The following is a 16,251-nucleotide window of genomic DNA, read 5'->3' on the forward strand; positions in this document are numbered from 1 at the left end:
CCGCCGGCGGCCGCCGCGCAAACTCGTGCCGCTCGCCTACAAGCAGTTCAGCCCCAACGTGCCCGAGAAGACCCTGGGCGCCAGCGGGCGCTATGAAGGCAAGATCGCGCGCAGCTCGGAGCGCTTCAAGGAGCTCACTCCCAACTACAATCCCGACATCATCTTCAAGGACGAGGAGAACACTGGCGCCGACCGCCTCATGACCCAGGTGAGCGCGATTCGCCTCCCAGCGTGCCGCAGCCGCCGAAGCACCGCCACCTGCCCGGCACTACCCGCCCCCTGGCACCTTTTTCTGCTGCCTGGCACGCCCCCTGGCACCTGCCCCTCTCGCCAAGCCCGGCTGCCTCCTGCCCAAGATGGGCGGGCCAGGGTCCCGGCGGGAGTGCCGGCATCCCCTAGCCCTCTGGAGACTGCGAGAAGAGCTCCCCGCTGCCAAGCCCCACAGCCCAGCAGGTTGGCAGCGGCCCCTCTGCCCCGGAGTGCTGGCAGCTCAGGCCAGACGTGGCGCCCGGGGGTACCTCGACGCGGCTGCCTCCTGCGCCTCCGGGGTCCACGCAGTCCCTCCCGGCCTAACCTCCCGCACCGCTGCGCCCCTTTCATTTCGAAGCCATTCGGCACCCCGGAGGGCGAAGAAGCTCTGGGAGCAGAGGGTCCCAACCGTCTTTTCAACCTGCGCTCTCTCGGTTCGCTGCGCTGCCCCCTCCTGGAGCAGTGGGTCTTGGGTTAAGGAACAGAAGGGAAGAGTTGAGCAGGGAGGCGGAGGTGGGAAAGGGAACCCGCCGGGCGAGCCCACGTGTCTGTCCCGGGAGCTGAGCGGCGCGGCTGCGGTTAAAGGGTGGAGTGCCGGGGCCTTCGGGCTCTGGGACCGAACTTGGGGGAATCCCTGGGCTTGGTGGCGGGGACGGGATTGGAAGTGAGGGGCTGGGATGCCGACGGACGCAGGGAGCAGAGCTGACTCTAGTCTGCACACTCGGAGCAGGACTCGCTCTCCGTCGGGGCGCGCAGGGGCTCAAACTTCCTTTCCTGCCGCCAGGTCCGCAAAGGGAGAGGCCCACGCCCCCTTCCTCTGGGGTCTCCCGGGGCTTCCCCCGCAAGCAGGCAGTCGAATGGGCTTTCTAGTTCCTTCAGGAAGGGCAGCTAGATCACGGCCTTCAGCATGCGCCCTGGCGCCGGGGCTGGCCAGCCGGTGTCGGGGCCGAAGGTTGGCTGGTGGCCGGGCCGGGCCGGGCGCCGAGGAATGCAGATAAGGATCCGGGCCACGGGCTGGGCAATCATTGACAGCGCGCGCCCAGGCTCTGGACCCGGGGTAGGGGCGGTGGGGGAGAGAGAGGCGGGGAACCGGGGGCCCGCGGGGCGGACGTAGGTGGGGGCTAGAAGCTTGGCGGCAAGGACCAGGAAGGAACACGCAGAGTTCCTTCTCGGGGCTGTAAGCGCCCCCAGTCAGGCTGCGCGCTGGGGCGGACCGGCCCCGCCTTGGGTTGTAGTGCTATTGGCTCCTGGGAGGCCAAGTCCAAGGGTCTGTGGGGCCCGGGTTCCGCGGAATGGGGGTAGGTTGAGACATGGGCTGCCCACACTTGGCGGATCCTCACACCTAGGAGTCAAGGACTGGTGGAAGGAGCCCCCTTACCCCGCGGGCCGGGGACCAGGCCCCTGCGCCCCCTTCCCTCAGTCAGCTGCATGGTCCCTCGAGCACTCAGAACCCAGGGGAGGCAGCAGTGACATACGGTCTCCTCCATCCTTCCTCCAGAGCGCGACTCTTCCCTACCCCATGTGAGGAGGATCGGGAAGCCCGCTTCCTGAGATCACAGGCTGGGTTTCTCAGGTCCCTTCACATACAGGGGCATCGGATTCCTGAAGAGGTGCTGAGGGCTCTGGAATTGTCAACCCTGCGCGCACCCCTTGCAGAGGGAGACGCTCCGAGTTGTCGCCCATGGAGCGGCTCGGAGACTAGCCCTCCAACTTCTGGTTCTCAGGCCTTCGCATGTCGCGCGCTGGTGCGGGCCGTTTTGGGATCATAAGAGGGTCCCAGCAGGAATGCTCTGTGGTGCTCTAGGGATCTAGGCAGCCCTGGGATTCCCCTCCAACACACCCCCCGATGCTGCTGGGGCGCTCTGCACCTGCCGCTCCTCCAGGGCCCGTTGTCCCTGGGCCTCAGCCCTGAAGCTGCGGTGACACCTACTGGGCACCTCGGGCTTTGCACGCCTAGCAGGCCAGCCGCAGGCAGTTGCCTCCGCTATCACCTCGTCCCTCCTGGCGCCCGCCGGCCCTTGTGCCTTGGCCAGACAGAAGCACCGGCTCTGGAAAGGTGTAGTCCCATCTGTGGAAAGACGGATACGGGGGTGCGGGGTAGGGGGCACAGGAGGGAAGGGGAGCTCCACCTGTCACAGAAAGGCGCCCCGAGGGTGCCTACCGCTATGGGACCTCCAGATTTGTGGCGCCACCATACGGTCGAGGTCCCTGGGGACGCCTGGATGCTAGAATGGGAGGGAGCACGTTAGGACCCTCTGTTCCTGAGGGAGAGGGGCAGAACGTCCTCCCCGGTTTTCCAACCCCAGTGGGTGCGGTGGGAGAGTCCGTGGCGAGGCTGCGCCTGCACCTGCATCCGGGCCGGCTCCTCCCCCTAACTCCAAGCACATTCCTCTCGCAGCGCTGCAAGGACCGCCTGAACTCGCTGGCCATCTCCGTGATGAACCAGTGGCCCGGCGTGAAGCTGCGGGTGACCGAGGGCTGGGACGAGGACGGCCACCACTCGGAGGAGTCCCTGCACTATGAGGGCCGCGCGGTGGACATCACCACGTCGGACCGCGACCGCAATAAGTACGGACTGCTGGCGCGCTTGGCAGTGGAGGCCGGCTTTGACTGGGTGTATTACGAGTCGAAGGCGCATGTGCACTGCTCCGTCAAGTCCGGTGAGCCGCCGCCGGGGGGCCGGGGCCGCAGGGCGTGGGCAGGCAGCGCAGTGCCCACTTGGGAGGAGACGGTGAAGAGGCCCACCAGGGTATGGAAGCGGGGATCCCGGGGAAGAGGACGTCGGCGGCGCTTCCCGCGGCTGCTGGTGACCGCCTGCTCCTCCCATGCCTGGTAGTGTCATGGAAGGAGCCTAGGGAGACAGGGCCCTGTCCTAGCGCTGCTGGGTGCTGAGCTGGTGGTCCACAGTCCAGAGCCTGCCACAGGAGGTGCAAGACAGAGCAAGCTGGACAGATGGAGGAAGCCAGGCCGACAGACACAGCCTCCCCACCCAGTCTGGTGCAGAACAAGGGGTGGTGGGGCCAGGGGCCAGGGTGTGCCCAGACGCCAGTGTGCCCCACCAGGAGCCCAGAGGTTCAGAACCCACCACCCAGCTGCAGGTCAGGCCTCCCATGGGGCGCAGGCGTCCCCAACCTCTCCCCCAGGGCCCCGAAGCTGGATATTTTGGGGCAAAGTCAGCAATGAGAGCCAGAATAAACAAAGTGGACTCAATAAAGTGGATTTTCCCAGATTGGCCGCCTTGTTGATCAGAATTGGCAGGCACTGGGGCCTCATGCCCCCCCCCCAAAGTCTTGTCAGTGTCCCTGTCACCTACACTGAACCCAGTCATGGATGCTTCCAGTGGTTCCTGTGTGGTCCCAGCCTGGTCCCACCAGGCTGCAGGCTCAGCCCTCCACATTGGCAGCACGTAGTAGTTGCACTCACAGACTGGCACACGGAGGACAGGCCCGCATTTTGGTATTCTTGATCCCTCCCTGACCCACGCCACGCCATAACCTTCCACTCAGCACTTCCCCCACCACAAATCACGTTGCCCTTCATCTGCAAATACTGGCCCAGGACTGGCTCCCACCACTCATTACTCCTGACCCCCAAACACTGTTCTCCAACTCAACAGCTAGTGCTGCTGTGTCCTGTCCCCACACAAGGACCCAGCACATGAACTGAAGATAGTGATTGTGTCCCAGCCCCTGACCTGACCACTCACTCTGAGGCTGCCCCAGGAGTCCATATTCACCAACTACTGGCTGGCCCTCCTCTCCCCTCCACAGACTCAAAGGGCCAGCTGTCCCAGAACTTGGGGTGTCAGTCTGAGAGGACAATTTTGGGGGTGTGTCTGAACAAGGGATGAGAAATAAGGGGACAAGCAACTTCCCCTCCCCAAGAGGCTGCAGTTTTCCTGGTGTCAAGTCACAGCCACCCACTGCCTGGCTCAGCTGCCCTCTGGCCTGTGTCTCACAGCAATGTCATGATGTGAATAGGTGGGGGACATCACCTGGGCTTCAGGAGGGCTCTTTCCCTCTCGCCCACTGGGTTTTGAGGCCCCAGCGTTCTCTCATTGGCAAAGGATTAGGCTGGGGGGCAGAAGATGACATTGGGGTTGGGGGTGGGTTCCAGCCTGCATGGGCAGTGGGGGTAGGGCCAGGATATGGGGATGGGGGCTCTCTGGGAGCAAGAGGAGCTCTGGCTGGACTGGGGGGACTGGGGTAGGGGCTTGTGACTAGGAATTTGAGCTCCCAAATGCAGTAATGCCTTCATGTCCCTTCTTCCCACAGAGCACTCAGCCGCAGCCAAGACAGGCGGCTGCTTCCCGGCTGGAGCCCAGGTGCGCCTGGAGAGTGGGGCGCGGGTGGCCTTGTCAGCTGTGAGGCCGGGAGACCGAGTGCTGGCCATGGGGGAGGACGGGAACCCCACCTTCAGTGACGTGCTCATTTTCTTGGACCGCGAACCAGACAGGCTGAGGGCCTTCCAGGTCATCGAGACCCAGGACCCCCCACGCCGCCTGGCGCTCACGCCTGCCCACCTGCTCTTCACGGCCGACAATCACACGGAACCGGCGTCCCACTTCCGGGCCACGTTCGCCAGCCACGTACAGCCTGGCCAGTATGTCCTGGTGGCTGGGGTGCCAGGCCTGCAGCCTGCCCGGGTGGCAGCTGTCTCCACACACGTGGCCCCCGGGGCCTATGCCCCACTCACAAGGCATGGGACCCTGGTGGTGGAGGATGTGGTAGCTTCCTGCTTCGCGGCTGTGGCTGACCACCGCTTGGCTCAGTTGGCCTTCTGGCCCCTGCGACTGTTTCACAGCCTGGCATGGGGCAGCTGGACCCCTGAAGAGGGTGTACACTGGTACCCCCAGCTGCTCTACCGCCTCGGGCATCTCTTGCTAGGAGAGGGCAGCTTCCACCCACTGGGAATGTCCGGGGCAGGGAGCTGAAAGGACCTCACCACTGCCCTTCCGGAACTGCCATATTAGGTCCAGAGGCCTCCCTGCCAGGAGGGTGCTGGCCCTGGAAGGGGCCTGAGCTGGGGGCACTGGTTCCTGCCATCTCTTCTACGGTGGAGATACACCATTGAGACTTGACTGGGCCACGCCAGCATCCCTTACCCCATCTTGGTGTAGTGATAGAGCTGCAAGCTGAGCTGGCAAGGGGGTGGTGGTCTGTCCTGTCTAGAGACTTGGAGGCTGGCACGGTGGCTCCCAACCCAGCCAGCTCTCACCACAGTTTTTCACACCTGGTCTCCCCCAGTGGGGAGGGCCCATTCCATCCATCTTAGGCCCCACTTAGGTGGACTTGCACCTCGGTTGATGCTGCTAGATTCTCTGGGAGCCAGCAGGGAGCTGGCTAGACTAAATGCTGCCCAGAACTGAGAAGGCCACGGGGGGCAGCCCACCTGGCCATCCTGAAGCATGACCTTGCTCCCTGGCCACACTCCTCCAGACATATCCAGAGACTGTTGCCATCAGTAGACAGAGTTCTGTGTTCTGGCCAATGTGACCATACTGCTTGGGACAAGGGTAGGAGGGCTGGATGTCCTTGCCACCCCTACCCAGGCTAAGCTCCCTTTTCTGCTGAACCATGACCCTCACCCCCGCCTCCAGTCAGTCTCCCCCACCTTATTTATTGGCGCATAGGGGGAAGCACATGGGAGAATTTTGGGGACTTTTTGGTCTTTTCTTCCTTTTGTAATAAAAATTATTTAAGTTGTTAGAACCCTAGAGTCCAGGATGCTGGATGGGGCCAATACACAGATACTTTGGGGCCATAGATGGGTCTGTCCAGGGGTTCATTCCTCAGTGAGGCCTGTTTCACCTTCCTCCAAGGGCAAAACCTCCAGAGCTCCCACCCTCTCTGCAGGCCCTTTCTCACCCAGTAGATCTTGCAAAGTCCCAACAGAGAGGTGTGCTCTGTGCCAGGCAGGGCCTTCACACACTGACCCCAAAGTTTTCCCTAAACATTGTTGGACCAGAGACAGAACTGAGGTAACTAGTCCATGTCATCTAGACTACCGTCTAGACTACTCATCTAGATTACTATCTCATTGTGCTCTCGGGGCCCGGGTTTCTGACTCTTCCCTGCTGGTAATGGACCACAGTATGAAAAGATTGTGTAGAATTCACATTTGTCTTGTGGATTATTCTGACTTCTTGGATAAGTAAGAGGTCCCTAACCTAGCAGGTCTCAAACCTCAAAATCACCTGGGCAGCTTGTTTAAAGATTCCTGGCCTTATTTCCAGGATTCTGCTTTAGAAGATCTAGCACAAATCCAAGGAACTTACTTTTACAAACACCCCAAACATGGCAGAAAGTCCACGGACCACACTTTGAGAGACCCTGCTTAGTCTAGAGAAGGCCTAGTGTATGCGAGGACAGGAGGACCCCTTCTTCACTTTCTCTCAGTCCCTCCATCCCAAGGCAAGTTTTTCTGTACTCACTTTGGATCAACTAAGATACCAGGTCCAGAGGTACGATTGTTAAATTTTCAGAAACTTTTTGAGCCAGCTGAAATAGGCCATGGTGACCATGAGACACCATGTTGGTAAAAGCTACCAATTAGGATTCCCCCAACCATGGAGAGCCAGTTGTTAAAGTTCAGGTTCTGCCCTCTTGCAGAGATGACTATGTTGGAAGTGGTGGGGATGACTGCTCAGACTCTTACCTACCACCCCCACCTCCAGGGAGGAAAACTCCAGAGAAAACTTCATGGCTCTGGGGTCTGTGTCCTCTGGAGAAATGGGCCCCCATAGGCTATAATGATAACTGCTATCACTTAATGAAGACTATCCATTGCTAGGCATTATTCTAGATCTTTACACTTAGTAGCCCATTTAATTCTCATAACAACCCTACATGGTGTGTACTTCAATACTACCATTTCCCAGATGAGAACGCAGAAGCATAGAGAGGTTAAGTAACTTGTCCAAGTTTACACGGGAAGTGGCAGAAGCAGGATTGGAATACTTCCAGTCTGGTTCTTGGACCCATTCTTTTTGGACCATGAGGCTTTTCCTTTGGTGAATTTGGGTTCTCTCTAGAAGGTCACTCTCAGCATTTCAGGTCTGGAAATTTGCTTTGTCAGCACATCTAGAGTGGACCCCTCTCTCTGTGACAGACTGTCACTGACCAGACTCATGGGGACCAAAAGCTCCATGAACTCGTTTACAGTTAGGAATGTAAGAGCAGGGCCAAGATGCTCGTATCCATTCATTTGCACATTCATTCCCCGTAGACATGCTACCTGGGAGATCAGATTGTAATGACAGTTGTGGGTATCGATGCATGGAGTGGATGACTCTTCAGACCATGGAGGAAGGAGAGAGAGAGGGAGAGAGCACTTTTCCTGCTGGGCCTGGGCACACTTGGTCCAGCAGACACAGAGCCATTTGGTATCCCCAGACCTTTATGTTCTAGATGGGCTTCCTCAGGCAACACATTCATCCTTTGGACAAAGATTACAAAAATTCAGTCCCTCAAAAGACAAACCTTAGGGTGGGGTTGATGGCACACTGCTTTTCCAGGGATCCTGAGCCCAGATCAGAGGAGACAAGGGAATGGGCAGACAAGGGAACGGAGAGAAAAGGAGAGACAGCCTGAAAGGCATCTTTCACATCTGCAGTGTGATGGCCCCGTTTCTTTCTATCCTGTGTACAATGCAAAGATTCAGTCCCTCAAAAGACAAACCTTAGGGTGGGGTTGACAGCACACTGCTTTTCCAGGGATTCTGAGCCCAGATCAGAGGAGACAAGGGAATGGGGAGACAAGGGAACGGAGAGAAAAGGAGAGACAGCCTGAAATGCATCTTTCACATCTGCAGTGTGATGGCCCCGTTTCTTTCTATCCTGTGTACAATGCAAAGACTCAGAGGAAGGTCACCCACACCACCCAGGCCCAGGCAGCTACTAACTCAATGCTTACCTCTCCTCTTGGGTTCAGCCCCCAAAGCTGTTGCATCCACAACTGTGATCTTCATTCTCGGTCAAGGTTTACTGGACACCCCTCTGCGTCAGGCACTGTGCCCAAGTGGGGGAAAGAGACAGTGCCTGTCCTCCATGAACTCCTAGGTAGGGAGGGAGAAGTATGGGAGACAGGGATATCCACACCATGTGCTGAAGTGTTGTGACTGACATCCCTACAGGGGCTATGGGAGTCCCAGGAAGTGGCATGTAACTAGGAAGGCTTCCTGAAGGTGAGAATGCTACAACTGGGGCAAGAAGGAGTTTGCCTGGCAGGCAAGAGGAAGGAGGGGATCCAGGCTGAGGACACAGTAAGTCAAAGACTCGGAGGTTTGAGTGAGCCTGGGGGCTTCAAGAAGCCACCATGAGGCCAGCATTGCAAAGCTATGTGAATGCAGGTGGGCTTGGCAAAGTTGAGGTGGAGAGGTGGCAGGGGTCAGGTGACACACAGCATGTGTTCCACGCATTTGGCCTCAGGCCTAAGGGCCTGGGGAGCACCCAGGGAGGGTTTGAAGTGGGGAAGGCTCATGACCACAATGTTTGTGAAAGCTCACCTGGCTACAGTATGGTCCATAGACTAGAGGGGGCAATACTGGAAGTGGGGGATCCATTTATTGGGGAAGGAAGTTAGTGACCTGGACTGGGGAGGTGGCCATGGGGTCAGAAAGTAAGTGACGGATTGTAGACATTTAGGCAACAGAATGGCCAGGAGTGAAGTCAAGGTGGGATGAGCAAATAGGGGTGAGGAAAGGGCCTAAGTCAACTTCAGCTTTGGGGTTTTTATGCACAAGATCCATCTCCCCCACCCCAGCACCCTTGACGTTGGCCCTTCTTTGGCATTAGTGGCTGCATCTGTAAGGGTGATGGCCCAGGCTTTCCTGTGTAGACATCCTCTCTCCTTGTGGCTCAAGGCCGGTCTACTTGAGTTCAAGGCCTCCCCACCTGCCTGCCCCTGGGCTCTTGCTCTCTTTGCCTGCCTCCCTCCCTTAGAAGTACATGGGGAAGAAACTCGGAGTAGTCCCTGATAATTTAGTCCAGGCAAAGTGTAAGGCCTATGCCTAAGTCCACAAGTCCTGGGGCAGACCTGGATAGTAAGACCTGCTGAAGTCAAGGTGGGATGAGCAAATAGGGGTGAGGAAAGGGCCTAAGTCAACTTCGGCTTTGGGGTTTTTATGCACAAGATCCATCTCCCCCACCCCAGCACCCTTGACGTTGGCCCTTCTTTGGCATTAGTGGCTGTATCTGTAAGGGTGATGGCCCAGGCTTTCCTGTGTAGACATCCTCTCTCCTTGTGGCTCAAGGCCGGTCTACTTGAGTTCAAGGCCTCCCCACCTGCCTGCCCCTGGGCTCTTGCTCTCTTTGCCTGCCTCCCTCCCTTAGAAGTACATGGGGAAGAAACTCGGAGTAGTCCCTGATAATTTAGTCCAGGCAAAGTGTAAGGCCTATGCCTAAGTCCACAAGTCCTGGGGCAGACCTGGATAGTAAGACCTGGAGTGTCCGTGCCCGGGAGACCAAGTCGGGGAGCCTCCTGGCTGTGAGGCCTCCGGAGCTGCTTGGTTTAATTGCCCTCAACACAGGAGCCCACTGCACCATGACTACCCTACCCCCCTGTGCTGCGGCCTCTGCACAGGTTCCCTTCCCCAACTGTCCTTGCAGCCTCCTCTCTCTTGTTTGGAAAGCCCCGATCACCACTGGAAGCCGTGGGCCTGTACTCCCTCCTTTCTCCCGACACACACAGGCCTCAGGGTGTTGCACAGGGGATGAGGTCTGACAATGAGCTGCCCTGTGTTGGGAAGGGCTGAGCCAAATGCAACAGTCCTTTAGGCTGCCCAGCCTGCTGGGAGCACCTTAGGCCCCTGGGTGGGAACAGGAAATAGGTACCTTCCACTTAAAAACTTAGCAGAAAGCGCCCTCTTAGGGACGCCAGTTAGAAAAGGCAACTCTTCCGCTCTGGCGCCAGGAGCAGTAAGTCCGTTTAGCAGAGAGCCTAGCGCAGGGCGCACAGTGGGGTGTGCAGCGTCTGGATTCCAGCACCCCCTTGCCTGTTCAGGCAACAGCCCTATGTTGTGTACAACTTGTGCAACCGTAAACGTTGGTCCTAATCGGCCTGGGCCTCTCCCAAGCTCAGCCTATTCTGCGGGAAATGAAGATTCGGAAGGAAGCCCTGCACAGTGCGACACCGGAGGAAGCACAGTGCGACTAGAAAGAAGCCGGGCGGGATGCGCAGGCCCCGGAGACCTCCTGGAGGTGGCTTGGGCAAGGGTAGGTGGATGGATTGTCAGGGGCAGATGCGCGAAGGGCAAGTTCAGGGCACGCTCAGGGATTGGGAGCCGCTGTAGTTGGGACTGGAAGTGCCCGTGGGGAAGACTGAGAAATGGGACGGGGGAGGGGAAATGCTGCGCCCTTGGGCAGGGACGGAGCTGAGGGCCTGGCGGGGAGAGCCCGAGCAGGAAGCGACCCACAGAGGTCGTACCCCAGCGGTGGACGCCTTTGGGGGAGAAGGGGGAGGGGAAATGCTGCGCCCTTGGGCAGGGACGGAGCTGAGGGCCTGGCGGGGACAGCCCGAGCAGGAAGCGACCCACAGAGGTCGTACCCCAGCGGTGGACGCCTTTGGGGGAGAAGGAGGCCCAGCTTCCCACCTCGGAGGGTGCCCCCGCCCGGGAAACCTCCCTGACAGAGTTGGTGACGGCAGTTCCCCCACCCCGTGCCCTCTGGCCTCTGGGCGGCTGCGCCTCCTGGGGCTCGGCCCCACGTCCCACACCCCAGCCTTGGTTCTCAAAGCCTCTTTGTTCCACAGACCCAGCCGTGGCCAGCCCGCATCTGATAAGGCCCAGTAGGCCAGATGGCGGCCCCGCCCTGCGCTCAGCGCCGCCCCAAGCCACACCTGGCCGCCTCGCACGCAAGTGGAATCCGCCCCAGCTGGGCATGGACACAATGGCCTTCCCACCCAGGTGGGGACAGAGTTTGACCTCTAGGCTGGCCCTCTGTGCAGCCCATTTAAGGCCCCTCTCATCAGCATGGGGAAGCAGGATAGGGGAATTATTATCCCCATTTCACAGATAAATAAACTAAGGCTCCAAGAGGGAAAACGACTTTCCTACTGTCATTTCTTCCACAATCAGGAGCACCGACTATGGGCCACGAGTGCCAGGTGTGCTATTTACATTATAGTTTTTAATCACAGCAGCCTGTGAAGTGAGGTTGTTCCTAATTCCTACTTTGCAGATGAAGAAACTGAGGCCCAGAGAGGTGAAGTCATTTTGCCAAAATCATGTATTAGCAGAGTCCAGACCAGAACCCACATCCCCTGCAGCAGCAAACCAAGGGAGGTGGGAACTGAGCCACCATCCCAGGGGAATGGGTGAAAGGCGTTCTCATCCTCGACCTAAAGGATCTGATGGGGCTGGGATGGCCAGACCCTGTCTGGGAAGGTGGTTCTGGAGGAATAACGTTCTAGGTGCTGTGAGAGGACCCAGGATGGGGTGTGGGGGTGGTTAAAATGTGTCCACAAATTCTTTGATAGTCCTGTGGAGAGGCAGGGTCTGCCTTGAATCTGGTCTGAGGCCAGGTCAGCACAGGCCATGCACCTTCTGCCTGGTTCTAACCTGAGACTGCCATGTTTGACAGGCTATAGATAGGTGTTCCCATTCATAGCCTAGCTGAGCTCCCAGGCGACACCAGCACCAACTGTCAGCCATTGGAGTGTGCCATCTGGGATCCAGCCCGGTCAAGCCTACAGATGGCTGCGGCCCCAGCCAACATCTGAATGCACTTGCATGAAAGACCTCAAGCAAGAACAGTCTGGCCAAGCCCTTTCTGAATTCTTGACCCACACAACCATAAGCAGAAATAAAATGGTTGTTTGGAACCTTGACATTTTGAAGTAATTTCATTTTTTTTTTCCTTTGGCAGCTGGCCTAACTCATGACCTTGCTGTTATACAGCTGTGCTCTCACCAGCTGAGCTAACCAGCCAGCCCCATTTTGAAGTAATTCAAAATTCACAGTAATAGTAACCAGAATAAAGTTCAAAGAGGGAATGTGGGGCCGGCCCATAGCTCACTTGGGAGAGCATGGTACTGACAACACCAAGTCAAGGGTTAAGACCCTCTTACCGGTCATCTTTTTTTTTTTTTAAAGAGGGAATGGGGTCTGATGAAGTCATTTTCTGAAGCTTTCCAGAGGCCTTTAAAACAATCTGACACAGAAGCTTTTAAAAACGGAGCCTCCTTGATGCTGGAGGAGATATGATGCCCCTTCATCATCTGGTGACACTGACATGGAATAAACTCAGGGCAGATGGAAATGGAGGCAAAGGGGAGGGTTGGATGTGCACACCTCTCCACACTCAACCGATCGAAGAAAATCTTGTGTATCTGCTCTTCCGGCAGGATTTCTGATGATGGCGAACACTTGTAGGAGTGAAAGGCCTTGATGTGGTTCTGGAATGAAGTTCATGAATCTGGGCCAGTGGGTAACAGGAACAGTAGGTTAGTGGGCTATACATGGCCTAGTGGAGAGAAATGCTACAGAGGTGTCAAAAACCCAAATGTTAAATGTTGAAGAAAGTGCTCAAAGTTGGGGGCAGACCTGGGAAAAGGGATTGGACATTCCTGTGGATGGTTTCTGGCCACATTTGCCCAAAGTGCCCCTGCACACAGAAAATGCAGGGCCTTGGCCAGAAAGTCCATGAAGATGAACCAGAAAGCACCTTATTGCCCCAATAAACTCCAGATGCATAAATAATAGGAAACGGATGTTGCTTGGGAGAGTAGTTGGGAGTGCAGGGGTGGAAAGGTTAGTGTAAGGACAGGTTTCTTGGTTTCAACCTCTTAATCCTAGAGAAGCAAAAGATGAGCGTGATCAAAACCTAATAGAGGGAAAAATAGCAACTTTACAGTGGAGAATCCTGGCAGATACCACTTTAGCCAAGTATTCAAGGTTAACATCACCACTAATACACGTCAACACCCCCTAATATGATGCTCTTAGAAGGGCATATCATGTCTGTGTTAATCCTTCCCAATTACAACCAGAAAAATAGCAACTTTACAGTGGAGAATCCTGGCAGATACCACTTTAGCCAAGTATTCAAAGTTAACATCACCAATAATACATGTCAACACCTCCTAATATGATGCTCTTAGAAGGGCATATCATGTCTGTGTTAATCCTTCCCAATTACAACCATTAGTCTAACCTTACTCATGAGAAACTATGAGACAAACCCAGACTGAGGCGCAATAACTAACAGTACTCTTCGAAAAAGTTAAGTCATAAAAGGCAAGAAAAGACTCAGGAAATGTCCCAGAGTGGAGGATGTTAAGGAGGCATGACAACTAAATGCCAGATGGAATCCTGGATTAGATATTGGAACAGAAAAAGAACATTAGATGGACAAACCTGTGAAACATAAAATCTATACTTTTGTTAATAGTGTTTAATGTACCATGGTTAATTCCTTGGTTTTGATCAATGTTCTATGGTCATGTAAGATATTAACCTAAGGTAAAGCTGGGAAAAGGGTTTATGAGAACTCTGTACTATTTTTGTGACTCTTCGGTACATCTAAAATTAACTCATAAATTAAAAATAATAATTAAAAAGCTGATAAAGACAGAATCTCATGGACCAGTCAAAGGTGAGCTCCCTTACCATACCTGGATCCAAGCTCACTTCCTCACCCAAAGGAGGCCAGCTGTATTGAGCCAGTACATTATGACACCTTTACTTGAGAGAGGGTCCTGGTCACAAATGGATTGGAAAAGGGCTTGAGAAATTAAATAGGATGGAAAGTCACACAATAATGGTGTTCTTCATTTCAGGCACTGTACTAAATTCTTTAAACCTTTCATCTCACTTAAACCTCACAACCTTTGAAGTAGCTGTTAGTTTTCTCTACTTACAGATAAGGAGACTGTCTTATAGAAGGGAAGGAACAAGATTATACAGCTGATATCTGGTAGGATTGGGATCCAAATCCAGTCTGCTTGGCTCCAGAGCTCTTTCTGAACCACTCCACTGTACTGTCTTCTCAGGCACACCCTCATTCAGTTCATAGCTCAGGGTTTCTGGGGTGGGGTGGGTGGAAGAAAAGGAGACAGAAGGCAGGAGGAAGGAGAAAGGGGATGGCCTAGGATAGGCTGGTCAGCTGGAGCTGTCCGTGGTGCTGGCCAGAGAGAGGCATGGAGCTGGAGAGCCAGCAGGAGCTGGGGTTGGGGGGATGAGGGGCGTGGAGAGGAACGTGGGGAGAACTACTACAGAGAAGGAGCACTGCTCAGACTAGGAGGAAATGAGCAGGTAGATGTGGTGGCAAGTCCTACAGCAACGGGGAGGAATCAGGAGGGAGACTTCAAGATGTAATAAACAACAATATATACAGTAGCTAGTGAGGTACCGATTTGTCCTCAGGACTGACCTGCAACCAGGAGAGTACAGTTATACTGGTTGTTAATATCTGGAAATACTTTGGTACCAGTTGGTAAACAGTCATTGACAGAGCCCTTCACTGCCATGGCTGCTCTCGCAGTCCCCTCCCTGTACCTCCCAAGGCTTTCCCATGACCCAAGAACTGAAGGGTTAAGTCTTGGAACAAAACAATGTGGGCTTTGAGGACCCTTCTCTGGCTCTAAGGCCAGTTTCATAGGTCAGTACCCATAATTTACCAATTATTAAGTATTTTGAATACTACCTCCATTTATCACATTTTACAGATGCGAAAGTGAGGTTTGGGAAGGTTTAACAATTTGCCTGACATTGCTCAGCTATTAAAAGCCAAAACCAGGACTTGAATTGAGTCTTCTGAGATCAAACTTCATGTCTTTCTACCCTGTGGTAGGGACAGTGAACAGAGGGAGAAAGTTATCTAGGGGGCCTGGGTTTGCATAGGAAAGTTAGAAAACCCTAAGGGGGTCCCAGGCAGAATGGAACACTTTCCTTTGAATTCCCTTGCTGTATGGCAGTCTACCCCAAGCCCCTGCCAATTTCATGCCCTGGTAGCCATTTCAGGCTGGAGATGCCACAGATGTCTTGACACCCTCCCACCCCAGCAGCTACAGAGGGGCATGGCACTCTAATGCAGACAGTCCCCCAGCCTGCTCCTAGATCCATCCCTGAATTACCCCAGCGGCCCGCTTGGCTGCAGCCTTCTCTCACTCTTCACCCACTGGTCTGGCTGAGAAGACTTACCCCACTCATTTCTGACATTAGGAGCTTCTTCTGGTTTTTTTTTTTTTAAGATGACGGGTAAAGGGATCTTAACACTNGGCACTCTAATGCAGACAGTCCCCCAGCCTGCTCCTAGATCCATCCCTGAATTACCCCAGCGGCCCGCTTGGCTGCAGCCTTCTCTCACTCTTCACCCACTGGTCTGGCTGAGAAGACTTACCCCACTCATTTCTGACATTAGGAGCTTCTTCTGGTTTTTTTTTTTTTAAGATGACGGGTAAAGGGATCTTAACACTTGACTTGGTGTTGTCAGCACCATGCTCTCCCAAGTAAGCTAACTGACCATCCCTATATAGGGATCCGAGCCCGTGGCCTTTGTGTTATCAGCACCACACTCTCTCAAGTGAGCCACGGGCCAGCCCTTGACATTAGGAGCTTCTATGGGAGGCTCCACCTCCTTACTTCCCTCACCCAAGTATTTCTTGGATGCAGACTTATTCAAGAACCCACACTCAAAATGGAGTCAGAGTATCTGGGTGAAGGAAGGGGGACAAGGGCTTTCTAAGTCCTGGAGCTGGGTTTACTTGCCAACTGGATAGCAGTGCACTCTGGCATCTTCTTTTGTCTTTCTTCACCCCCAGGCAGCATCCTTCTTGGAGAAACAAAGGAGGAGGATGTGGAGGAGAAAAACCTCCCACCTCTCCAGTGTGCCTCAGAAAGGCTGGGAGATTGCAGGAGGGGAAGGTGCACAGAAGTCTGAGTGGCTTATTTACAGAGAACCCCCATTTAGTAAGTGTCATAGTCTGTTTTGTGTTGCTATAAAAGAAATACCAGAGACTGGGTAATTTATAAAGAACAGAGGCTTATTTGGCTTATGATTCTGGG

At 55.1% G+C, this 16,251-nt stretch overlaps 1 protein-coding gene across 1 annotated transcript; it reads left to right on the top strand.

Annotated features, from left to right (window-relative positions):
• The first annotated feature begins 6 nt into the window (after positions 1-6).
• Positions 7-5,962, top strand: IHH (indian hedgehog). Its single transcript, XM_008582729.1, has 3 exons — positions 7-208; positions 2,648-2,909; positions 4,524-5,962. Exons 1-3 carry the CDS (start codon positions 200-202, stop codon positions 5,180-5,182), a joined length of 930 nt encoding a protein of 309 aa, XP_008580951.1. The 5' UTR covers positions 7-199; the 3' UTR covers positions 5,183-5,962.
• The last annotated feature ends 10,289 nt before the right edge of the window (positions 5,963-16,251 follow it).

The sequence above is a fragment of the Galeopterus variegatus genome, unplaced genomic scaffold (assembly GCF_000696425.1).
Source record: "Galeopterus variegatus unplaced genomic scaffold, G_variegatus-3.0.2 Scaffold2709, whole genome shotgun sequence".
Lineage (NCBI taxonomy): Eukaryota > Metazoa > Chordata > Mammalia > Dermoptera > Cynocephalidae > Galeopterus > Galeopterus variegatus.